This window comes from Anneissia japonica, unplaced genomic scaffold (genome assembly GCF_011630105.1).
Source record: "Anneissia japonica isolate Jap-2015-1 unplaced genomic scaffold, ASM1163010v1 scaffold287965_len1858130_cov191, whole genome shotgun sequence".
NCBI lineage: Eukaryota > Metazoa > Echinodermata > Crinoidea > Comatulida > Comatulidae > Anneissia > Anneissia japonica.
Genome location: NW_022748342.1, coordinates 1,488,716 through 1,515,602, shown reverse-complemented (window position 1 = coordinate 1,515,602; position 26,887 = coordinate 1,488,716). Strand labels below are relative to the sequence as shown.

General features: G+C 33.1%; 1 protein-coding gene across 1 annotated transcript in view; it reads left to right on the top strand.

Moving 5' to 3' along the window:
• LOC117120843 (DENN domain-containing protein 5B-like) overlaps nucleotides 1-26,887 on the top strand; it is a 46,332-nt gene that overhangs the window by 10,117 nt on the left and 9,328 nt on the right. The window contains exons 2-15 of the mRNA XM_033265931.1: nucleotides 9,781-9,890; nucleotides 11,139-11,889; nucleotides 12,134-12,321; nucleotides 13,779-14,372; nucleotides 17,890-18,109; nucleotides 18,757-18,907; nucleotides 20,572-20,665; nucleotides 20,822-20,944; nucleotides 21,410-21,562; nucleotides 22,502-22,601; nucleotides 23,416-23,557; nucleotides 24,034-24,162; nucleotides 24,673-24,794; nucleotides 25,765-25,907. Of these exons, the coding sequence (XP_033121822.1) occupies nucleotides 9,781-9,890; nucleotides 11,139-11,889; nucleotides 12,134-12,321; nucleotides 13,779-14,372; nucleotides 17,890-18,109; nucleotides 18,757-18,907; nucleotides 20,572-20,665; nucleotides 20,822-20,944; nucleotides 21,410-21,562; nucleotides 22,502-22,601; nucleotides 23,416-23,557; nucleotides 24,034-24,162; nucleotides 24,673-24,794; nucleotides 25,765-25,907 (3,020 nt within the window). The remainder of the gene's footprint in view (nucleotides 1-9,780; nucleotides 9,891-11,138; nucleotides 11,890-12,133; nucleotides 12,322-13,778; nucleotides 14,373-17,889; nucleotides 18,110-18,756; nucleotides 18,908-20,571; nucleotides 20,666-20,821; nucleotides 20,945-21,409; nucleotides 21,563-22,501; nucleotides 22,602-23,415; nucleotides 23,558-24,033; nucleotides 24,163-24,672; nucleotides 24,795-25,764; nucleotides 25,908-26,887) is intronic.

Genomic DNA, 26,887 nt, shown 5'->3' with positions numbered 1-26,887 from the left:
ATATAAAACAAATGGTTTTTACTATTTACCAGCCTGTTTACTGTTACTGTAGTAGAATAGTAAAAAGCAATACAGTACTGTAAATACCCTCACCAAAAAATAATTTCAAATCCCGATGTGAAACTAGCAATTAATTTTATTTGGCTTAATCTTCATTTGAACTTACTTTACCAGATGACGATAATTTATTATAAATTGCTTATTTCCTTTGCAACTGCAATGGTTCCTGTAATTACCTCTGCTAAAGAGGTTATTTTTTTCCCCTGTTTATTTGTTTGTCTGTTTGTCTGTCTTTAAACAGCCTACAGGTCAGAGATTTCATCAGAAACTTCTTAAACTTACTCATAATGATCCATGATCAAAGATCTTGAGGTGGTTTAGTTTTGAAGGGTTATGGCCAAAGGTCAAGGTCACAATCTATGAAAAACTGCTTTTTATATATAACAGCCTACAGCTAACAATTTTTATCAGAAATTTGTGAAACTTGGTTACAATATTTTATGACCAACATTCTAAAGATGATTAAATTTTGAAAGGTCATAGTCACAGGTCAAGGTCACAATCATCGAAAATCTACTTTTAATATACAGTAACTGCCTACAGCCGACAATTTTTATCAGAAATTCGCTAATCTTGTTCACATTGTTTCATGGCCAACAGTTTAAAGGCAATTAAATTTTAAAGGCTCAGGGGCAAATGTCAAGGTCACAATTGACAAAAAACTACATTATTATATAACAACCAACAGCCAATAATTTTTATCAGAAAGTCATCACATTTGGTCACAAAGGTTCATGACCAAAGATGGAGGTGATGAAATTTCAAAGGGTCAGGATCAAAGGTCAAGGTCACAATCGACGAAAAACTACTTGTTTTTTTTTATAGCAGCCTACAGCCAACAATTGTTATCAGAAACTCGTTGAACTTGGTCACAATGATCCATGACTGAAGATGAATACATTTTGAAGGGTCAGGGTCAAAGGTCAAGGTCATAATTTATGAAAAAATACTTTATATTTAACAGCCTACAGACAACAGTTTTTATCAGAAAGTCGTTAAATTTGCTCACAATGATCCATGACCAACAATAAGTAACTTAATTTTAAAGGGTCAGAGTCAAAGTTCAAGGTCGCAATTGATTATAGCAACCTACAGCCGACAATTGTTATTTAAATTTCGTCAAACTTAGTTACAGTGTTCCATGAGCAACAATCTAAATCTGATTAAATTTTGAAATGTCAAGGTTAAAGGTCAAGATTTATATATATACTAGAAGAAATTGCAAATTGCAAGTGAAGTGCTGCGAAGTGCAACTGCATATAAATGTTCTTCGAACAAAATTATTTATGCGAGTCAAGTGAAAATAATGAATAATAAAAAATATAACAAATAATATGAGACACGACCCATTGTCTATATTAGAACACTTCTCATTGGGTAACAAAGTCGTGATTTTTCATTTTTGTCAAAAATGTTTATAGTGGTGAATTATGGTTTAGGTTTTTTTTAATAAAGTTTCAAAAATTTCTATGTATGTGGAAAATGTAGTTGATTACCAAAGGTTACAATTTTTATTTTGAAGACTGCATGGTCTATTAAGTGTACATTTTTTTATGGGGCAAGTTTCCAAGGGCGGGTTTTCTAGGGGCGAGTTGACTGCCAAAGAGTGTTGCCAAAGTGTGAGCCAGCGTGTTATTTGATCACAAGTGCGAGACATCGCAAGTGTGAGCCTGCGAGCCGTGACGTCACGATAATAGATACGAGTCGTTATATACTCGAGTTGTGCGAGGTATCGGCTGAGATTTGTGGAGTACAATTCAAAAAACAACTATAGGTCTAATAATGAATTATTGTGATGTTAAATAGACAATGTTAGCTATCAAAGAGCGACGTTGCTTTTCATTGGCACCTTCGTCCCTTCAAGGCTATACCATCCTAGCTAGTCTAGGCCTAGATTAGGATAAGGCTAGCGCGACATGTGCACGTTGGTACGTGTTGGTTAGTCTACAAACGTCGCCTAAAGTAATTGATTTTACCCGGCAGAATGAAAGAAGGAAACTCCGCTTTTCAGTCGTCTTAGGCCCTTGTTTTTTGACAAACAATGACCTTTCAGAGGTCAAATTGCTGTCAAGAATATGAATTGGCTGCTTCGCAGCAAAAACAGTCTACAGTGCACAGTTTTCACCAGAAAGTCATCAAACTTGGTCACAATGATCCATGACCAAAGATCTAGAAGTGACTTACTTTTGAAGGGTCTGGGTCAAAAGTCAAGGACACAATGAATGTATTAAAATTCATACTTGTCCGTATGTACTTTCTAATGTATATTATTTTAACTGCTTATATGCCTTTAATTGTACATGATTACATATGAAAACCATTTGGTGTTGTGGTTATTTTCAAGAGAGTACAAAACACCTCTTTTCTGTGACTCTTCACTCTCCCTGTGGCCCCCTCCCCTAAAGAATAATAAAATGATGATTTTTGTCATTTTTTAGATCATTGATTTTTTTTTTCTATTTTCATACTGGAAAAGAGCGCAAATTGTTGATCCTTCTCTCTCCTGTCTTTGTACTCATGTGAGTGAAAATAATGAATAAAAATTATGAAATGGTGAAAAACAACTCTTTATTATGTACTCTAATTAGGAACAATAGCACAGTTTATGCTTGATTATATTTTATGACAGTTCTTTTCACCTGTACGACTACTGTAGGTCTACAATATACATTGCAGAAATAGCAATACCATATAAGTAGGCTTGTTTGTAGAAAACATCAATCACTTTGTACTATGCTTTGTTGGTGTTTGCCTCCTGTTTGCACTATAAATTCCCAGGCATGTTGCAGATCTCACAAATTGCATCATCCTAGGCTATGCAGGCAGGCAGATTACCCAATGCATTATCTCATGGTCTTGGTGTTTGGCGTATTAGTCTAGCTCTTAACTTTAACATTTATTTTCCTGTTTATTACCTCTTCTTTATTTGAAGGTTGGCAACCACGATGCCAATGCTGTTTTTTATCTTTATACTCTTATTTATCTTGCCACTTTCATATTATTTTTATATTATTATTTAATAGGATTTACTGTATGTAGTGTACAAATTAAGAAGAACTGAGTGTTATGTTGTTTGTTGCAGGTTTGAACATTACAGTGTCTACAGTAGTCTTTTTATGTGTTCCTACTGGCACTGGCAGTGTATGTACTACAGTGAAAAAATTCCTACATCCAAGAGCATGTACATAATTTGGCAGTTACAGGATAGGACATGTGATGCTGTCTCATTACATGAGGCTGTGGAAGTGGAGTTGTTTTTAGTTTAGTATTTTTCATTTTTCCACAGAATAAAGTGTAGATAAAATATCTAGCCAAACCTTTTAGATTCCTCTTTAATTACTTTACAGGAGGTAGTTTTATGTTTCAAACCTATTAGTATTAAGTATACTTGTCTCTGACGTTCAACATCTACCCATGGTCTACAAAAAACCTCATTTATATCCTAGGATGACATTACCTCCTATTCCATGTAATGTTTACATCCACTTAGCTAATCAATCAATTAATCAATCAATCAATTATTCAGTCAGTTTAATCGTAGATGCCAAGTGCTTTAAATGTTGCATAATTGATAAGCTGTGTTTTTTTTAATTAAAAAATGGGGTTTTTTTCACCAAAAAAAAAAATAAAGCAAATGTTTGTAGACTCTCAGATATTTGTAGGACAATTGCAACTTTTTTTTTCAAACATTGCATAACAATATTATGTAATAAATAATTCAGAAAAAATATGCAAAAAAGGCCTAGAGTTAAATCATTGTTAAACGCCACTGGTCTGATAAAGGGAAAATATCTATAAAAAAAATTGAATACCATAACACCATGTATTGTAAGAAATTTAATAAATTCAATTATTAATTGTCTACCCAGTAAGACAATCATATGTTTATATGACAAATACAGAAATTAAATTGAGTTGATTTTAAAGTGATTAGAGATATATTAGCTACAGTACCATTAAGATAGTTTGGATGATGGATCAAGCAATGAGGGCACAAGGGGTATGTACAGTATTTCTGTATTTAGATTTTACTTGGTTTTCGAAGTACTTTGATTTAATGTGAAAATACTGACATTCATTTATAATAAATTATTTATATTTTAGCGAATAAATCTATAGTAATTTGTTAGGCATATTCATATTTGATCTTCATTTTAATATTGGTTTAAGATTAGGAATTTCTTCAAATATTTGGTGCATCTTCATTAAGATTTCCTACTACAAAAAGTTGTCACTCTTTTAAAGAAAGAAATGCAAATTTATAGCATAATGTTGTTAGGCACATTCATAGTTGATCAGCGGTTGAGAGATGTGCATTTACAGTAGTATTAATGTCAAGTGATCGTAGCTGAATGAGTCATAAAGCATTGGCGACGAGATGGCCTGGGCCTATTTCCTCTGAGACTTGCACTGCGACATGGATAGAATAGTTGTTGGTAATGAGGTGAGCAGCATGGTGCCTTCAGACAAGACATGCAGGATTGAAGCATTGAAGCAGGGTGTTCAACTGTAATACCAAGAGACCTAACATCTTAAAATATATTACTGTATATTTATTTGCTGGCATTTTGGTTTTGCTTTAATACACAAAATATTTAGTTAAACATACTGTAAGGATGCGTAAATGATATTCAACCATCTGAAACTATAAAAAATATCAAAATAGAACCTACCTTTACAATTAATTAGTTACAATCTTGACCATAATTCGGGTATTGCTAAACCCTGCATACCCCGCAAACCCAGCAAACCTCCAAAAAAGAAAAACACCGCAAACCCCATCCAAACCTTGTGATAATGACTGAATCACATAGTATAGGACTCAATTTAGTATCTCAAAAAAAAAAATCATAATTTTATGTTCGTCACAACCTATTTTTGGGGTAAAAAGGCCATTTTTTGTATTAAAATATTGCTACTGTAAACCCTGCAAAACCCCCAAAAACACAGTGCAAACCCCATCCAAACCCTGTGATAGTGATTGAATCATGTAGTATAGGACTCACTTGGTATATCAGTAAAAAAAATTATAATGTTTTATTCATAACAACCTATTTTTGGGGTAAACAGGCCATTTTTTGTATAAAAAAAATTCTAAACCCCGCAAACCCCCAAAAACACAGTGTAAACCCCATCCAAACCCTGTGATAATGATTGAATCACATAGTATAGGACTCAATTTGGTATCTCGATAAAAAAAAATCATAATTTTATGTTCGTCACAACCTATTTTTGGGGTAAAAAGTCCATTTTTTGTATAAAAAAATTGCTAAACCCCGCAAACCCCCCAAAACACAGTCCAAACCCTGTAATAATGATTGAATCACATAGTATAGGACTCAATTTGGTATCTTAATAAAAAAAAAATCTTAATTTTATGTTCGTCACAACCTATTTTTGGGGTAAAAAGGCCATTTTTTGTATAAAAAAATTGCTAAACCTCGCAAACCCCCCTAAAACACAGTTCAAACCCCTTCCAAACCCTGTGATTCGGAGGTTTGCGGGGTTTAGCAATGTCTTATACAAAAAATGGCATTTTTACCCAAAAAGTAGGTTGTTACGAATGGAACATTATAATTTTTTTTTACTGATATACCAGGTGAGTCCTATACTACATGATTCAATCACTATCACAGGGTTTGGATGGGGTTTGCACTGTGTTTTTGGGGGTTTGCGGGGTTTAGCAATTTTTTTAATACAAAAAATGGCCTTTTTACCCAAAAAATAGGTTGTGACGAACATAAAATTATGATTTTTTTTATTGAGGTACCAAGTTGAGTCCTATACTATGTGATTCAATCATTATCACAAGGTTTGGATGAGGTTTGCAGTGATTTTTTGGAGGTTTGCAGGGTTTAGCAATACCCCATAATTCAGAGTGTTTTATAGATTGGTGTTTGTGAAACCAGTTTTTTAAAATTGATGTTTAAATTAAGATACAAAATAATTATTAACATACAGTGTGGTGTTTGTTAAAGCGTTGCCAAATTTATTTATTTGCCAGTCCATAGTCCATGGACCATTTTAATAAATGTAGGTAATTAATAACCATAAAATAATTAAGCTGCTGTCAATAGTTAGCATCCTGGAGTGCACTGGAAAACAAAAAAAGACGGCCGCCAGTGCGAAAGATGGAGTATACAGTAAGCTACAACAATACTGGGTGGAAGTTAACTGAACAACCAAAAGTGACAAAACAAATATTTCTGCAGACAACATGCAGAGGCTTACATTTTAGAGTACTGTAGATGAATTACTGAAGAAGTAAAACTAAAAGGTAAAAAGTGAAATATACCGTACCATAGCAAAGAAAACCTATTAGTAAGCAATAACTACAATATTTCCCATTTAGAGTGGCAGTGTAGTTCACACAGAGTATTGCAGTAATATTGTGTTGTGAAATTTTAAACCATGTACTGGTGGTAATAATTATTGACCAAGTAACTAAGTTCAATCTGTAGTTGACAGTTTAACCTACTGTGCAGTGTGGTAATATAAATACTGTGTAATAAGTAAAGGAACATGTTACAGTGACATTTTACTATAGAACCGAAAGGTCCACTGATTAATCTCAGATAAGAAAGTATAATACATACTCCAAGTATTGAAATACACGCCATCGTGTTGGGATTCAATATTTCGACATTAATTATGTCATCATCAGGAGTGATGTTCCTGATGATGACATAATTAATGTCGAAATATTGAATCCCAACACGATGGCGTGTATTTCAATACTTGGAGTATGTATTATACTTTCTTATTTTACTATAGATTCCTTTTATTTTGGAAATTAATTGTCATCCATTAGAACAATTTTAACTTGAATTTCAGGAATATCAATTTGTACATTGTCTACAGACATTAAACTGTAGTACACTATTGCAATTTATTATGAAATTGTAAGCCATTATTTTGGGTTATGAGTATTGCAGTTGTCTGGTCATGCTAAATGCATGTGTCTCAATTATTTGTAATTTGGTATTCAAATTATGATAATTTCATAGTGATATTTGAAAATGTGTAACATTTATAGTAGAGTTGCTCTCAGATTATAAAACATTACAAACAAAAACTCAGTGAATTTATTTAGTAAGCTGCAAAGCTTTAAAAGTGCTAAAAGCTTGGATATTATTTCTTATTCAACCATGGAGAGATGAAATAACTTATTGTTCAACGATAAATGATGAAATTCCTTTCCTCGATTTCAATTCAAAAGGGAGCTTGCTACATTATAAGCCTGACTAAAATGTAAAATGGACACTTATGGAAACATTTTTTTTTATAAAGAAAAAGATGTAACAAACATTTTGAAATATTTTTTTAGCAGACTTTCACAAAATCATAACATCATTGCTATTACACAGATATTCACTCTTTCAAATAGCTGCTAAAATAGTTAGGATATAATCCAAGATAAGAATTTATTGATTTAAAAATATAATAAAAACCAGTTATGAAGTACAGACAGATTTTTTTCTTCTTCCAACATATTTTAATTCTAGCTGTTGTAGTTGTAACAAACATTTTGAAATACTTTTTAGCAGACTTTCACAAAATCATAACATCATTGCTATACAGATATTCAGTGAATCATTCTTTCAAATAGCTGCTAAAATACTTAGGGTATAATCCAAAATAAGAATTTATTGATTTAAAAATATAATAAAAACAAGTTATAAAATATAGACAAATTGTTTTCTTCTTCAAACATATTTTTATTCTAGCTGTTATATAGCTTGATATGCTATTTCAAACCTTTTACAGTTTAGTCTAATTATTTTGCAATTCTAGGCCACGTCCTTGTAATTATCTAGCATTCAAATAGGTACATTCACCTTCCAGCTCTGATGCAACAATGCTGCTTTAAATCTGATAGTGGCAAACTTCTTTATCTCGTGTGTTTTCATTAGCATTATGAAATACAGTGTTCTTCCAGGATCAATACAAATTTGATCGATGTTGGCAATACAGATTGGTGGATGCCTAGATAGTAAAATCTGGCATTGATTTTTTGGGGGCATTGCTGTTCACAACCAAATTGAAAGTTGATATAGCATACAAAATGAAGACATCAGTATGAGTAAAGTCAGTCCACCACATTACCAAACCCCATTTAATAAGCACCTTAAGCTTCTCCTTTTACAGTTGCTCAGGAAACATTCTATCATTGGCCGCAAATTAGGTTTAGCCCAGACATGGATTCTGAGGAAGGAATTTAAATGAAAGTAAAATGGAATGTTTGCCTTTAATGCTATATAGTTAATAGTCACTTGTCCATGTTGGTTTAAGTACAGTACTGTACATAGTGATGAGGTTGCTTTTTGATTGTGAAGTGGCCACATGATGATGAGTAGCCTCATTATGGTGAGGTACAGTAGTAAGATCATGTGATAAGACCCATGTGGGTAAAGTAGCCAATCCAGTGATGTTGAGGTAGGTAGAGGTAGCCCATTGATGGTGAAGTAGGTAGATGGTGAGGTTTCTATGTTGCATGGTCAAAAATGGATTCAAGCGAATCAACCTACCATCACAATGCCCACAAATAACAGAAAGCGATGTAACGGAAGATGCAGAAAATGAACCTGACTGGAGATATGTTACCAGTATGGGAGGCCCTTTACAAAATTACCAAGACAGTACCTACAGTATCCAGAATTTCTTCGAACAGCAGCAACATAACTGGATGGCTCACTGCATAAAAAAAGGAAATGATGGCATTTGCAAGATCCTCACATTCAACATCACATGAAGACCAACTTCTTCTATCCTCCAAAGGGCAATTAAAAACAGCCAGGTTGATAGATATCAAATTGTCAAGAATAGTTTTCATAGAAAATTTTAAATTTTAAACTAACATCTATAAAGTATTAACATGTATGTAAATTAAGTTAAATAATAATGACACTAAATTATAAATCAATTGTAAAGCACCAGTCCGATCTCTCTCTGAATATGTACTGTATATCAGCAGTGTATTTAGTCAACTGTTTATCACCCAAATGACAGCCAGATATTCCTGTCATGTAATGGCAAATACCAAGTACCAAGTACCCCTATACAGTAGTTTGCTGCTGGTATTGGTTGGAAGTAGTGGCAGGACCAGCAGGATAGAAGCTTAAGCTCCCTTATTGGACAGACCAGACCCATCTCCTTTCCTCCCCACATTGGACATGACTCATAAAACCAAAAATATTTCACTAAACCATTATCTGGGAATAATAACATCATTTGTTATTTCACCCAATGTTACCCAGCTTCTGTAGGTGCCAGAGGGTTTAGGTCTCATGATCTCCACCGGGGTTTCATAGCTGGATCTTCAGAAATGTTCAGATCTCCTTTTGAAGAGCATTGTTCCCCCCCCCCCTTTCCCACCTTAAGGTATGTTTAAAGCCACCCCTGGGGTAAAGTAGTAGCACCTTCGCTGGTAAAATAGCCAATGGCAGTCACAGTGAGTTTGATTACATTGATCAATAATAGAGTGTTACTACCACATAAAATAAATAATTTGTACGTAGCATGGACAATTTTAATGATGTAACCTATACAAGGATATGTAAGAAACTCTCACATATGCCACAGCCTATGAACGAGAGACTGAGGACAGCTTTACTGGCAAAGATGAATCCTCGATCACTAGAAAGCACTACACAAACAATTCATTCAAAACACCTGTAATAAATAAAATTTTCAACAATTATACTGTACTTTTCCCCCCAGGTGATAGTAATCATGTGCCACCATTACAACGAGGGTACACAAGCCAGGTTTTGCAGCATTACCCCAAAAATGTTGACTGGAACCCATTTGATGATGCTGGAGTTAATATGGTAAGATCAGATTCTATACAATAACATACATAATTTTATGACCTAATAATGTTTTTCGTGTGGTTTGAAATAGAGTATTTTGATTATATAAATAAAAGTGCTGTAAAAAGGGTATATTTCTTCCTCAAAAAATTGAAAACTTCATATGGAAGACTCTGACTCTGACTGATCTCTAAACCTGTGTCTTGCTAAGCTCAGAAAAAGCAAACATTTTTTTGGTGTATAATATTAAATTGATAACTGTTAAATCTATACAGACTTAGCCAGAAAACTTAAATAATCGGATACTGATTGATATAAAGGAACCGAACAACATTGTAATTTAAGATAACCAACATGCAGTGGATACTGATTATCTTGTAGTGTACTGCATTAAGCAGGGTAGTGTGTGATGGATGAGAATTTTGATGGTGTCAATTTTGATGTTTGCCAATTGTAATGTTAATTAAGTTTTCAAATCCGCTTTTAAACATTGGACACTGATTGGACAATAAATCTATCATGTTCTTTAGATATTATTATTAAAGCCCTGATTTATACAGTTTGTAACGTTTTGTCTTCTGCATCAGTATATTTCTCTTCTCGTATTCCAATTAAATTATTGTTACTGGAAAGCAAAGATGTTTATGCTGTATGCTATCAGAAAAGAATAATGATAATAAAAGCAATGTGATTCTTAAAGGAAAAAAATATAATATGGTGGACAGGTATTTCAAGTCCTGTATCTGGGTCAAGAGTACTGCGATTGATACTGGTTAATAAACGTCCCTGAAACAATTCTACAGCTAACATATCATTTCCTAGCAAAAATTGGTATAAGCACAAAAAACTATAGTGAGTAAAAAAATAGAAAATTTAGAGGTTTATAGTAATTGAATGGAGGTTTGCATGATCACAAGGAGTAAGCCAGGCAAGGCAAAATAGTTCTCATCCCTGCTCCAAAATGTCTAACAACAGATTACTGTATGTTATCCTTTCTGTAATGAAAATCCCCCTACGCCAAAGGAGTTTATGTATTCACCTCTGTCTGTCTGTCTGTTAGCAAGTTTTTTTTTTATACAAATCTAAGGAATGGATCATCATAAAATTTAGTGGAATGGTACATAAAAATCTAAAAAAGAGATGATTGTGTATTGTTTGGTAAATTCAGGTACAGGGTGGAGGCATTGCACTCTATAGAGTGACCGCTCTAGTTTTATTCTTTTTTATTAACTAATAAAATAATAGCTGTTTTCTTTTTCTCCCTAGCTCTGTATGCCAAAGGGTTTATCATTCCGTACACATAGGGACAAGAGAGCACCACATCTTCACTCATTCCTGATGACGCGTGAGGATGGCACTCGAGTACATGGTGCAGCGCTCACATTTTATGAACCAGTAGAAGATCAAGGGATATGCATTTCTATGCAGGCTCTTCACACAAAGTATCAAAACGAGACAAGGAACCGTGAGAATGAAATCAAAGTGTACGGTGGCAGTCCGCAGATAAGTCGCCGTAATTCCACCCAATCTTATGCAACTTTTCCAAAGATGGCTAGTCGCCGGCCATCTGCATCAGCAATTGGACGGATCTCTCCTAAAATTGTGCGACGTAGTGATGCTCTCCTTTGCCAGAACAAAATTGGGACCTACAATTTTCCTAAAGACAGACTGTACGTCACAAAGTGTATTTGCCTGATTATGCAAATGCCCTATATCAAATCCTGCTTCAAATTCTTAATGCAAATAGAGGATCTAATTGCTAGTAAGGAACCACCAAAAATATTGCTTGAAAGTTGTTTGTACAACCTTCTGTATGAAGTTCCTCTGCCTCCTCCAGGACGTAGCATGAAATTCAGTGCAATCAGTGAGAGCATCTTTTGCCAGTGCCCAGCTAATAATGAACTGCCTCTCTTTGAGTATCCTTTACAGGAACTCTTCAACCTTCTGAGTATTGACAATATTGTAGAATTATACACATGTGCACTATTGGAACATCAAATTTTATTGGTGTCCAAAGGTAAAGACTTTTAATTATTATGCTGTTTTACATTAGTTACTATTTAAGTGCAGTTAGTAATTAGTACATACAAATATGTATATATTTTTAGATAATATATTAGTAATTTGTTTGATAATAATTTCAAATATTAATTAATTACAATGACATGACAATAATGATAAATGTAAAAATTATAATTAAATCAAACCTACAAAAATTAAACAATAACTGTATACTAAATTGTATAATTCTGCGATTCCAGATTACCAAAGACTGATGGTAGTTGCAGAAAGCATATCCTGTCTGCTGTTCCCATTCTCATGGCAACATGTGTATGTTCCCATTCTACCAGCTTCGATGCTTTATTTTCTGGATGCCCCAGTACCATTCATCATGGGCCTTCATCTGGATGGCAGTGAAGACAACTCGCAGCTTGAAATGACCAATGAGGTAAGTTTTAATGATAGCCAGTAAGTATAATGATCACTACTGCTATCTTTATCTAAGTGGGACGTTATTAACTCAGAGCATCACCAACTCTAAAGATGTCAGTACACCAGCTGACAATCCTCACCTCTTCTCCAAATATGGTAAGGTTAAGTTTTTTTTGTGGAAAGTTCATCAACAGTAATACAATACACACTTAAGCCTAGGGCAGCATACTGCATCAGCGTCATCAGCCAACATGATTTCATTGCACCGTGCCACAATAATGTCCTATATCCATTTATATCGTATAATTTGTCATCAAATAACACATTACAAAAAAAAACAACATTTTATTATATGAAAGTCTACTTTTATTTGTCAATGATTTCATATACATGTGGTGAAGCAAAAGAAATACAGCATTGTATTACTTCTCATAAACAAAGACCGTAAGCCTGTCAAACCATTATATAAAATGTAAACACAATTAAACACAATCAAAAGGTGGCAGAAATAAAGAATTATTGCAAAAAATAATTTTGGTTAACTACACAAAAAAGTGGTCAATTTGTCACAATAAATTTTTATTCAATTAATTTCCTTTATTATATATATATTTTTTTACAATTCTCAATTCAAAGATTGATTAAAAAGACGTCAAGGACAAGCAAGCTTTAAGTTTTGATGCCCCACAAAAAAAGAACAATAATAACTACAAAATGAAAATAAAAATATTATAATAATAATTTAGAGAGCTTTTGAGTACTGTAAATCGATGCACCAATAATCGCATCGATTTATCGGGTTACTGCCTTGTTTACAATTTCTGTTAACTCTACAATGAGATTTCCATCCAGGCCTCATTATGCCTAGAATTGTAAGATGAAGATATCTGATTGGTGGAATGCTCTAAGTCTTATCTTAGTGACGATAACATACAATAATTTAGCACAGGATGCCAAGAAGCTAATTCCCCATCCTGTGAGGATATCTCAGCTTCAAATTTCCTGGTCATGTGCTAGAACTATTTCCAGTGATGGATTTTTGCAATTCAGCATAAAAACTGACTAATAATATCTTCTTAATCCTGTTAAAATGATTTTACTGCAAGAAAAGCAATTACTTGTGAAACACAAAAACATATTTTTATGTATTGCAAAATTTTCGATAACAGAAACAAAATTGTTCAAGAAAGCAAATTTAGTCTAATTTAGTATATTATAGTGATAAATATTCACTAATATTAATAGAAAATATGCAAAGTTAAAAGATATTTACAATTTATTACTATATCATATAGGAGTTTGCAAATGTACCTAAAATTTGTAACACTTTTTAAAATAACATGAAAAGTATAAAGATCAAAATATTAAACTAAGAAGGACTATTTTTTTTTAAGTGGCACTTGTATGCTGACAAAAATTGTCATAAAATACAGTATTGTTATAAAATACAGTATAATTTTAATTATGTTGCAGGCTTCCTTGTGTTTTGTTGATATTGACAACCATTCTGTGGAATTTCCTGAAGATTTGCCATCAATTCCTAACAAAGGAAAACTCATTGAAGAAATTGCAGAGACTCTTCACAAATACAATGTCACGCCAGACCTCACACCCGCAAGCATTAAAAATCCAGAGGGAAGCGAGGATGATCTTAGTAGGAAGTTTGATTGCGGGCTTGATACAGACCATGATAGTTCTTACTTCAGTTCATGCAGTGAAAGCCCTGTGTCTATGCCAAGCATGCCAAGTAGACATGAAATTCTCTCCTCGAATGAAATCTTCAACAAGGTGGCAGACATCGTAAAGAGGACTGGTGTGATTACTGATCTGCACAACATCCAGCAAGGAACTGAAAATGTGGATGTGACGAGCAAAGATGATGAATCTGAACATGCAAGTAAAGAAGATGTTGATGATATGCTGTTTAATAATGCAATAAGAGAGTCATTTCTGTGGGTTATGGTTAATCTGTTACTACGCTATGAATCATTCGTAATACAACCCAAGCCATCTACTGCACTTGAGACTTGGTTCGCAAATAGAGAACACATGCAAAATTTCGACAAGGTAAGGCATCCATTACAAATGTGTATTATAATTCTAAACATGAATATTTATGTTTTTGGGGATTAAAAACATTTTCATTTTAATTGAAGATAAACAATTTGAAAAAGGTTTATTTATAAATGTACTATTGAGTACATTGATCAGTCACTTTCCTGAGTCTGATCCCTTATGTGAGTCGTTTGAGATCACTATGAGTATGTATGTATGTAATTAGATTTATATAGTGCATAACACCGGGGTCTCTATGCGCTGATACAACAGAGAGCAAAAAAGAAAACTAAACCATTGATTTATTCTAACTAACCATGAACAAAACATTAAAAAAAAACAGACAAGCAGAGGAACCAAGATCACTGCACCGTTCTCCTGCAGTTTAAGTACTACTGCAAAGCAGTAGCTGGCATGCTCATTATTCACAGGTGCCCTAGTGAACCTGGCATCTGACTCACCTATCCTACAAAAAAATGAATGAAGTAAGAGACGGCACTTCACAGATGTCCAGAGGCAAAGCGTTCCACAGCTTGCATGCCGCAACATTAAAGGATCTTATGAGACCTTCCTTATGAGCCTTAAAGACACTTTAAGGCCAGGTCATTTACAGTACTTACTCATACTGCAATTGTCAATTTGTGTACTCAATTTCACTGTATTTCATTATGTTATACAATGACAATAAATACTGAATGAATGAATGTTTCAGATCCCAAAAGCCAGCTCTTTTGTTAATTTCTTTTCTAATAATTAAGTTTTTTGGTGGCAGTGAATCACTATTGGCTTTAGTGTTTGAAACATCAAACCTCATTGTTCCATAGAAGAAAACAGACTTGAGCTATAGCTGTGGCATTGCTTTCTATCCACTTGGTCAATGACTCAGGTTCTTTAGATGTCCACATGCTACTCCAAGTAATACAGTACTTGCTGCCAGATATTAAATATAATATAAAGAACTTGTAGCATACAGTCATCAGCTAATGAAATAAAATTACGGTGGTATTCATACTCTGACAAAAATCCTAAACAAAAAATATTATAATAATGAAAGCCAATAATAACATTAATAATAATAGTACCTGTACTGTAATAATTTTAATTTTAAGAAATTTATATATTTTACAAATTAATGGTAAAAATAATTTTTTATAGGCTTAAGTAAATGTAATGTAACCTGATACTCTAGCACCCGTATTTGACCTCTATACATTAGTGTCATTATCAATCAGTGTTGCTTCACAAGAAACAAAAAATTCATCACTTAAATTTCACATTGTAAAGTAAGAATTTGAGATAATATAATGTGTTTAACAGTGTGTGTAGATATATTTATGAATTACCATTAAATTGTCACGTTTAATCCATTTAGATGTAAATTTAAATTATTTTAGCTAGTTGGCGCCACTAAAGTGGGTAGATTATAAACCACATGTGCGATAAAGCTATTTATTGTTCAGACACCCCGTAAATGCCTAATTCCTAGGTAACAGCCATTGTTCGTATTCTGTCATAGATCAGCAGTTGCTAATAGGTGTACAGATCATATATTGCAGGTATAACTTTAGAACAATTCAGATTATGACCTCGACTTTACGATCCAGTCTTTTGGGATTTCCTGTCTAACTCCAAAAATGTCTCTTGCTTTGAGTGACAAAATTTGTTTTTTAGTTGATACAAAGTGATAATCTTTTTTAAAAAATACTGTGTCTTATCTTCAAAAAGATGGTTGTTAAACGCATCATTTCACAATGCTAAGTGGTTGAAGAGCTGAAAGGTAACAAATATATATTTATAACCATGTGTGCAAATACTAAACCCTTTAAAAATACAAACTATATGGATTGTGTGCTTCAAGTTCTTGTAATCTAGGAAAATATGTTATTCAAATATACAGTACGCTGCATGTGGGGAAATAAACATACTGGAAGAAAATTATGCTTCTGTGAAAATGATTTTCTAAAATTTAAAAGTCGTAGGTTGGATATTTTGTGTCTACTTTTATTCATAGGTGGTAAACATGACGCGATTATAGATAATATACCGGGGCTGAGCCTCAATATTCTACAGCCTACAGGCTCTTTTAAGCATTTAGCATGTTTAATGGTTTTGCTTATGTTTTCTAAAGTAACTCCCATATGACTTGCTCACACTTGACCTACATTGTACAGTAGGTGTTAGGAAATACTTATCTTGATGAGGCTATGTAATGACCTGGGTTGGTTTGGATTTTTTTCTTTGTGAGAAACACCAAAAAAGATCCACGAAACTCACAAGACTTTATTAAATCCCATACTCATTAATGAAGAGTTTATCAAATTCTTTAACATGCATACTTTATGAGGCATATTGCACATACAGTACAGTGCCAACAGCTTAAAACAGCATTCTTCAAACTTTATTGTAGGCCTACTTGAAGTTATAGGCACAAAGCCTTGGCCCAACTGAGCCAGGGGCCAACATACCAAAATCAGGCAACAAGTTCTGATCTTGAAAATTACCTCCATGTGCTTTAATATGATATACTGTACAATAATTTGACATAATTAGCTGTTGTATTAGTGATTTGTATAAACTGCATATTCGCTCTATCAATAAAGTAGTTTTGCAAAAATGAATCTTTCATTTTTTTTTCTCCTGGGTAAACAGCCCCAAAAAAATATTTTGGTCCAAAATTGAGCCTCACATTTCAACCATCCAGCTGAAACACAAGGAGAGCAGTGGATTTTCAGCACACACACAGTACACTAGCTACTGTACCACTAGTTTAGCTGACTTGAGCTAAGCTGCTCTCTTCTGCAAATTGCAGGATCCATAGCACATGTAAAAGAGGTGAATTGGTCAAATGCAAGCCACCCAAGTATAGAATGTCATAAAACAGCTGACTAAAAATAGTTTTTATGAATTATTTCTCTTAAAACCTTTAAATATTTAATAATTATGATACAGTTTGAAAATATTTAAATTGAATTATAATCATTGTAGCAATTATACATTTGTAAATGTAATGTTCATTTATCATGTATTTTTATCTCTGATTTTAAATATTGTTTATTTTAATTTCTGTCAGTCAGGGTTCCCAAGTCTCCTGGAAATCGGGACGGCCTCCCGACACTCCCGCACTCCCGCAAGCAAGCGATAATCTTCCAGAAATTAACCCATATCCCGCAAATTCATTTTGCATATTTTCACTGCTTTATTATCAATTGTGCAGCAAAATTAAATGTTACGAAATCTCATTAACCAGATCAGTGGCGGATTCAAGAGGAAAGCACCCTCACCCCAAATTTGTCAAAATTAAAAAAAAAAAAATGGAGAGAAAAGAAAATAATATTTAAATTTTATTCCGAGAGGTCATTTCCGGTCATCTAGAGGTGCCATAATCATAAATTTTCTGACCTCAGCCCCAATCATGATGTGGGCTGAGGTCAGTTCTTTTTAAATACTAGTACAGTAATTGTTATACTACGAACATGTTCATTCTGTTGATGTCTTTTTAAATTGTAAAATAAATAAATTTTATTTGTAGGCTGCCTTCCTGTCTGACCAACCCGAGGCGTCGTTGCCATTTTTATCCGCTTTCATCGAGACACAGATGTTTGCAACATTCATTGATAGTAAGATCATCTCCTCTGAGGTCAAGGATCGTTCGCTATGTATATTTGATGAACGTGTTGAGTATTCTAAGCAACATGGGCCAACATCACCCGTTGATGATACATTTCCAAGCCCATTCATCAAAGAAGCAGGTCTGTACCACATGTTATTTATTGAACTGTGGAGTAATGTAATCAAGAATAATTTATATATTGAGTACATGAAGGATAAGAGCTACTATACCTACACTTAATTATTATTATCTTCAATATTAAGCTTAATTTTGATTGCTTAATCTAATTGTAAAATAATTTTGTAATCTTAACATACAGTAATTACTACTGATCCATACATCCCAATTTTTTTTTGCATCACCTTATTTGGAGTTTATAAGTAAAAAAACGTAATATACTAAATTGAGCACTGTTAACCAAAACATGCACTTGAACAGATACTGCACAGCAATAATGATAAGCAATAATTATAAAAGAAATAGTCCTAATTATTAAAAATGGAATTTCTATACTTTCTGTAGAAATTTTGATTTATAAAGTCATATTTTAATTACATGACATGTATTTTTTAATAACCCTGGATACAAAGCTGTGGCTTTGTATCCAGGGTTTAAACTTTTATACATAATTATTATAAGCAAGAGAGTAGGCCTATATATGCTATAATGTATATGATGAGCAATGAGAATGATAATGCTAATTTAATCAAGAGTCAACCTGTACATGAACCTGCAACAATTACGAAGCTACAGTTTTTTATACATCCTATTGTTTTGTTTGTGCAGAGGAGATGATCTTGCACCGTGCCAAGAACATAGACTTCATCCCTGCAAAGTCAAGCCACCAAATAGGAAACAATGATACTCAGACTGAATGGCGGTATAAGTTCTTCCCGATCCTCAAGTCAGAACTACTAATTGAACCTACTAAATCTCGGTAAGTTATCCCACACTTGGTTTAGAAAAGCTTACCACATCCATCTAGATCACATAATATATTATCACCTTTTCATTATCATTCAATTTCCCTACCAACTGAGCCACGAGCCTAAGTTGGTATCCTCTGTTATGGTTTTTTTTTGTACTATAAATTGAAATTTATCTTATACTGGTACTACTGGTAATTTTATTCGGGTAATTGTAGACATTCAGCAGCTATTGACATTTAAGTTGGCATTAATAGGCCAATTGGTGTACAGTACTTCCTTTTCTTTTAAGTGAGCTATGTTACCAGGTAGGCATACATGCCCTAGTGGTTGAGCTACAGACTAATCTTATGATTCTAGGTAGGGTTACACCTTGTACTATCATTTGGTTGCTATACCAACTGAGATATGAGACCAAATTGATGTACCTAAAATTACCATTAAGTTGTTCCAACTGACAACTGAATTACTGAGTCTATTTTTGTATTATTAATTACTAAGATTGTGAAAGATATATAGTCCAGGAACCATCCAAAGCAGTTAATAGCGATACTGGGCTGCCATTCATTCGGTTGCTTTATGTAGTACTAGACCAGGTTTGTATATACTGTACTCCATTGGATTATCATTCAGGTATTCTATCAACTTAGCTGCTAGATTTGGTGGGTATACTGTACTACTTAGTATTCTGGACAGAACAAGGAAGGTTTTCAAATTCTGAGTGTATTTTAAACAATGTTTTTAAATCTTATTTATCGTATAATGCATAGCTTTGAAAATTGTTTTATGGTAAACTATGGTCTTGCCTTGCTTCAGTTATTTATTACAATGAGGCTTAATTACTTTGAAGACCATTTTATTGTCAGTGTGCCCATCAATTGAAGTTCCACTTTGATGAATTTTATTAGCCTGGGACACAGAACTGCTACTTTAAAGGTGCCATCTCATAACCTATTTAAAATTATGCTTACAGTAACTGTTTAATTAGCAGGCGCTTAAATGTTAATGAGACTGGGCATTGCATTGCAGCATATTTCAGGATGGAGAACTCATTAAAGACATAGAACAATGAATTGTTTAAATGTGAACCGATCAAAATGTGTTGAAATGTTATGAGAAAACTACTTCAAGTAATATCCACCATATTGCATAATATTTTTAGTATCTTAACCTATTTGAAATGCCTGCTGTACTGAACATATTACTGTATGAATATGAAATGCACAAATTACATTTTTTTAAATGGTTTCCAATGCAAATAATATTATAATGATGATAAGACTTTAAAAGCACACATATTCCTTCTTAATGCTTATTATAAGTACAATTAATATGTTTTAAACGTTGTAAATTTGGTACCATGGTGTACCGCAAGCATTTATTTAATTTTTTTTTTCGCCATGCAAACCATCAAAAAATATATTCCTAATATTGCTACTAATGTTATTGCTTTCTCATTATTGTCATTCTTTCTGTTAAATCTGTTATTACAGATTTGAAAATAATGTTAAATGTACAATTTAATTCATAATGCTTATAATTGTTTAATATTATTTTGTTATATTACTATGCCACCACATTTATATTTATATGAATCTCTACACTATTGTGAATGTGTGTGACAAACCAAATAAATTAAAAGCCAATATAAGAATTATATTTTTCATTTTATTAGTCACAGTAAGCATCGAAGCTCATTACAGTGGCGGGAAAGAGACCGGCAACAACAACACTTAGAACACTTAAGTCAGTCTCCAGATGAGAGGAGGGTATGAAATCATTCAGTAATTTATTTACATAGTTTATAGATATTTGTGAACATTTCATGTGTTTTCTTTGCTGATGCAAATATTATATAGTGTATAATAAAACATGCAAACAAAACCAGGAAGTTGATAATATTCCATTGTGTCTTTAATTTACAGAGACTCATTAAAGAAGCAACAGCAAAACCCAGGAAAGCAACTGTCAACAGTTTTTCACATGCCAATGCAGAGCAAACAAACACAAAATTTGTTGGTGAACTTTTAACAGAAGTAAAAACAAAGGTATTTTTATATATAAATTATTCAAAATATGTATACTATTCTCTCGTATAATCTGATTAGGAACCAGCTAATACATCATCATGTTTATCACCATGCCCATCACTATCATCATCACCATTTCATCATTACCATTATAATCAACATCACTACTACTATTATCATCATAATTTTGTTATTTGTTACATATCTAAAGGTGCTGCATAGTCAAATAAATATGTAATGAAAATTGGAGATACTGTGCTGATTTTGCTACAAAAATCACCTCAGCTATAAGCAATATCATCTTTATTATCATCAAAATAACAATCATATATGAACATTATTTTTAATGTCTGCATCATTATCATCTCCATCAACGCTATAAATCATAATACAAAGTATAGGTTTACATTACAATGTATACCATATGTCATACAAGCAAGTCAATTTTTGTTTTTTGATAACTTCACATATCATATTTCTCAGACCAAGCGATTACTAGTCTTCAAAATGGGTCAGGAAGCTGTGGAACTGGGTCATGGGGAAGTGAACAGATCAGGAGTTGAGGAAAACACATTAATTGCAAGCCTCTGCGACCTATTGGAGAGAATCTTCAGTCATCACAGTACAAAAAAACAGGTGCAATATACACATTAACCTTTTTCCACTGAATGAAATCTTATTAGTATTACTTGTAAGTTACATTTGAATTTTGTATTCTTATGAGAAAATTCTGTGTCATATGACAACAAATGGCCACAAGAGTAATCAAAATGGCTGCAGCTTCTCTTGTTTATATACTATATATATACTCTTTACATAATCTTGTTTTTCTCACCCTTAGGAGTATACACACATTAACATAACACACTCCAACACAACCATAATGTGCAATTTCTAGAATCTCATGCCACTTAAAAAGACTTCAGTATCCTTTGATTGATGGATTTCAAAATAAGTCTTTGAGTTGGATTATTAGTTTAGATGGCTTCATTCAAATGATACATGAAGCAGCAAATACATGTTTTTTACAGTGACACCTGGCTGCATTTCTCTGTCTCGGATTCTTAAATGGTTTGCATTATGTCCATCACTCGTAGATGTTTACGACAAGTGTAATATTTGTTTACCTCTGGCTCGGTTTTTACCAATATGGCCTACCAGTAGGGTTCTTTGAAAGTCTGCCTGCTGCATACAATATTCAAATTATTTGAAATTTATTGTTTTTGTTACTGAAGTAGCCTTCTAAAGCGAACTGTGTAGCATAATTAAATACCCCTAACATAATACAATGAAACAAATTATAATGTCAGAACACTTGTATTCTTCTTTAAGTCAATGAAGAATTTAAATTTGTCAATATCAATAGTTTGCTAAAGGCTGTGCTTATTTATAATTAAAATTTTAAAGGTGAAAAAGTAGTGTTACTATTTTTCTAGGTTACATTTTTGTATATTATTAAATTTTAATAACCAGGTTAAGCCTAAATAGTTAAAATCCTATTTCCAGGCCTAGTATAATATACATATTATTCTGTCCTGTTTATTTCCTAAAAACTTAAAATTTTTTTTCTCTTAGTGCAAGTCGGCCTTGTGGTCTCTCCTTATGAGTTACAAACGATTAAAAGACAAGAAGCACAAAGCAGAGATGGCGCTACGGAAACAAAGCTTAGCCACAAGTAAGTACACGTTGAATGCAAACTTTCACTTCACTTTCCAAGTCAATTAATAATTTTTGTTCCCAAGATCTTAGTTGTATTTTATCATTCAATGCAGTTATGAGATAATTATGGAGAGTAAGATGATGCTACTACAAGCTTTAAGAGCCTTTACAATTGATTCATTTTTATGGGATAAGCAAAAATGTAGATAATTGTATGATAAAATCATACTGTTATAGTTGTGATGATGGCATTTGATGTGGTGACAACGAAGACAATGATAAACAAATATTAAAGAGAAATATAAATGATGGATTTATCATTAAATGCAATGCAATTATGAGATAATTATTGAGAGTAAGAGGATGCTAATATAAGCTTTTGGGGGCCTTACATTTGATCCCTTTCTATAGGATTAACAAAAATATAGATAATTGTATAATCAAATGATACTGTTATGGTGTTGATGATGGCATTGACTTTGGTGACAACAAAGACAATGGTAAGCAAGTATTCAAGAGAAATATAAATCACAATAAAATCATAATTATAGTATGGTAATTTAATGGTAATACTAATGAGAATAAGTAGAAGATCATCAAAGAGCTTCATGATTGATAAATATTTTTTTCTCTATTAGGTAATCATGGAAGTAGTTTGAATGATCAATTGAATTTTTAATCCAGTCCATCAATCAGCCAATCAAAATATCAGGATTGATTTTTGTATATGATACAGCACCAAAATTCACTATTAGCAGCAATTTTTAATAATTTCCAATTATCCTGTGAAATCAAATTTATATTAATAATGTTATGGTTTACATTTCTAGCAATTGACACCAACACTGGACCTTCACGGAGTGTGTTGATGTCCAGCATGGAGGCCATCAACATGGGCAGGAGGAAGAGTACTGGTAGTAACACTGAACCAGTTGTACTGCCACCCAATACAGATCTTGTTTATGATATGAGGCAAGTCTGATTTTTACCTCTTGTTCATTGTGGAGTTAATAAACTGGATTAAAATTTAATATTTGAAATGCTTTGTTGGGGCCGTTCACAAGGGACCATTCAGGAGTGTCAATTAAACCTAACAACTAACCAATCAAAACATCTCTAAGATTATGCACTTGTCACACAAACTTATTTGTACCCCAAACGTACGTGTCTACTTAATTTGATCATTTTGAATAAGAAATTTAATGTTTTTTGACACTGCGCCTTGAGCACCAATTTGGTGGTGATGATTGCGCTTTAAAAATCATCATCATTATTATTATTGTTTTAATTTAATTATTTAATAATGTTTCTGTATGTTTCACTATAGAGAGTGTATATCTGAAAGAAAAGTCTTACCATACCAGTTGTACTGCATCACAAGTCTTTCCTATTATATGTTTTCTTATATATATATTTTTTAATTTATTATATATATGTTTCATATATAGGAAGATTCAAGCTATGCCAGCCATTAAGACTGATGTGGGATGTGCCCGTGCTTGGGTGCGACTGGCACTTGAACGCAAACTTCTCAACAAACACATGAAAGAAGTGCTTTATAACTCAGAACTTATGAAGTAAGTCTAGTTTGAAAAAGACTCAATAAAAATTCTTTACCTGCAAATGCCTGACTCTTTATCTAATGGAACTTATAGCTGTTATTCATAAAAAGAATCTGCAAAAAATGGATTCTACCATTGAAGCTCTCGTGGCTTCTCCCAACTTTCAAAATACTTTGAGCGTCGCCTGACCAATCCCGCATTGTTTTCATCGGGGACGTCTGCCCTCTCGTCTGGGACTTCCTCCTCCCTACCCACTATCGCTGACCTTGGGCCCCTGTCGGGCAAACCCTGGTGCCACCCCTGGTTTTGTGCGCCGTCTTTTGGATGAGACGTATTAGCTGCGTCCATTATTGCCCATTACATCCCATTACATATTAAAGAATGTAGTACACACTCTGGAAATCATGTTTATATAAAATATATGTAATGAATCAATATTCAATCAAACTATAAACAATAGAACAAATAATCATTAAAGTTATTTATTAATTATTTATGTTTATTTTACTTATTATTTAATTTCAGGAAACGATATAAGAGGTGTGCTTTCCTCAGGACTGATGATGAGAAGGAACAATTCCTGTTTCATTTACTCTCGTTGGAAGCAGTGGACTTCTTTTGTTTTACTAATGCATTCCCATCTGCAGGTAAGTATTTTGTAGTTGCATGCCATTTAAATCTACATACTTATTAAGTATTGATTTATTATTTATCAGGAACAAAGAGATAACAAAGCAAGGAAGTACAATCCTTTATGAACGGTTTCAGTTTCATATTGATAATTTTAAAATACAATACAGTAAAACCTCGAATTGAACCCCAATGGACTTAATCTCGAGATGAAGCCCATCTCAAATTGAAGCTCCCCTCTTTAGTTTGCAAAAGTAGCCTCGAAGATAGCATAGTCTTCTTTTCGAGATAGTACAGTACATATACTGTACATGAATTTATAAAAAATAAATAAATAAATAAATTAAAAAGAAATTTGGTTCATACAGTAGTTTAGGGGATTTAATGCCGGTTCAATAGACTCCAAAATACAGATTGATGTTACAGTGGCCTTATTTATTGTTTTATAGTACAAATTCAAAAAATTTACAGCATTTATTTTGAAAAGAAGCACCCCCGCTTTACTTTGAAACAGTAGCCTCAAATAAAAAGCCCATCTCGAAAAGAAGCCCATCCAAAGTTCGCAAACAAAGGAAGCCCAGTGCTTCAAGTCAAGGTTTTATGTTATATTAAACATACTTTGATTCAGGAAAAATAAAATGTATGACCTTCTATTCTTATTTTTGATAATGTTTAACATTATTTTAATGAAGAGATAGTTTAAGTGTAATTTAGCATGTGTGTAAGCCTGTTACTGTACAAGATAACAATTAAATACAATTGTGCTACACAGTTTTACAACATTTTGTGATAAGCAAACTAAAGAAAGTAAGTTGATGAAAATGTAAGAACTTCCATTGTGTGAAAATCTGTATTTTGAAATTGAATCTGAAATAGAATCCCTGAAACCAGTATCATTTATCTGTAAGTTTTTGAAGCTGTAGCAAGTTAATCTGATTTATTAATGGTATTATTTGTATTTTAAACCTAATCTGGGTTTGTTTACAGTGGTTTCCTATAAGGTTACTATATTCCAAAGTCGGAAATTTCAGGCGGGGACGTCTGCCAATCCGTGGATCTGTCTAGCAGGTGAAATGGGTGAGACAGGGATGGTACGTTTACCAAAATACTGCCAAGAGATTCTATTCGAGGTGAGAACTCCATTACAAATGAAAACACCTTTAATAATATTTTGAGAAAAAGAACCTATATTATTCTCATTGGAGTTTAGGCGCAAGACTACAATTTTTTTTTTTAAACTGAGTTATAAGATTTTTCATTTAAAGATTTATTGTCCCCTGAAAATGAAATAAAAATCGTAAAAAAAAAACTTTAAAGTTCACTCCCTCATTTCACAGTAACATACAAATTATTGGTGATCCTCTTCTCGAGCGGATCACCTCTTGTTATTGTACTGTCTCTTCTTTTTTTTATTCTTTCTTTCTCCCCTTTTCTGTTCGCATGAAAACTCCAAAAAGCCACGAGTTACGCACAATCGCTGTCATGGTAAGCTTTTCAACGCGCTCAGTCATGCGTGACGTGCAATTTTGCGTTTTTACATAATCGATCATATCAGCCTAACTAATTGCCATTTCGAAATCGTATTAAATGAGCATTAACTTTGGGTTAATGTTAAATGTACTGTACCTTAATTTTACGCATGCGCTTCACTACGCGCATGTACACGTGCACCGAATTTTTAAAATGCTCAAAATCACTTTTTGACTAAATTAGAGCACGTTAAAGGCCATTTTGAGCATTTCGAAATTTTTTGAAATTTTCCACTACGCGCGCAGCACGTACGGAAGCTAGACATTATGTTTTTTCACATAGTTTGGGTTCCTGATATTGTTTCCACAAATTTCCATTCTTTTTGGTCATCTTATGGCCAATAGCAATGCCGTACGTGCGCATCAAATATAGGTATCTTTGCGCGGATTTGTGCCGATATACAGTGAAAATATGCTAAAATCAGGCCTATTTTTAATTAGTTAAAGCTCCTTAGAATGAAAGGTGACCCCCAATTTTTATTCCATATTCTGAAAGCACATAAGTTGTAAAAATGATTTTATAGATCAAAATGGCTGATCGGACATTGTGACGTCATCATATTGGCATCTGAATTCAAGGA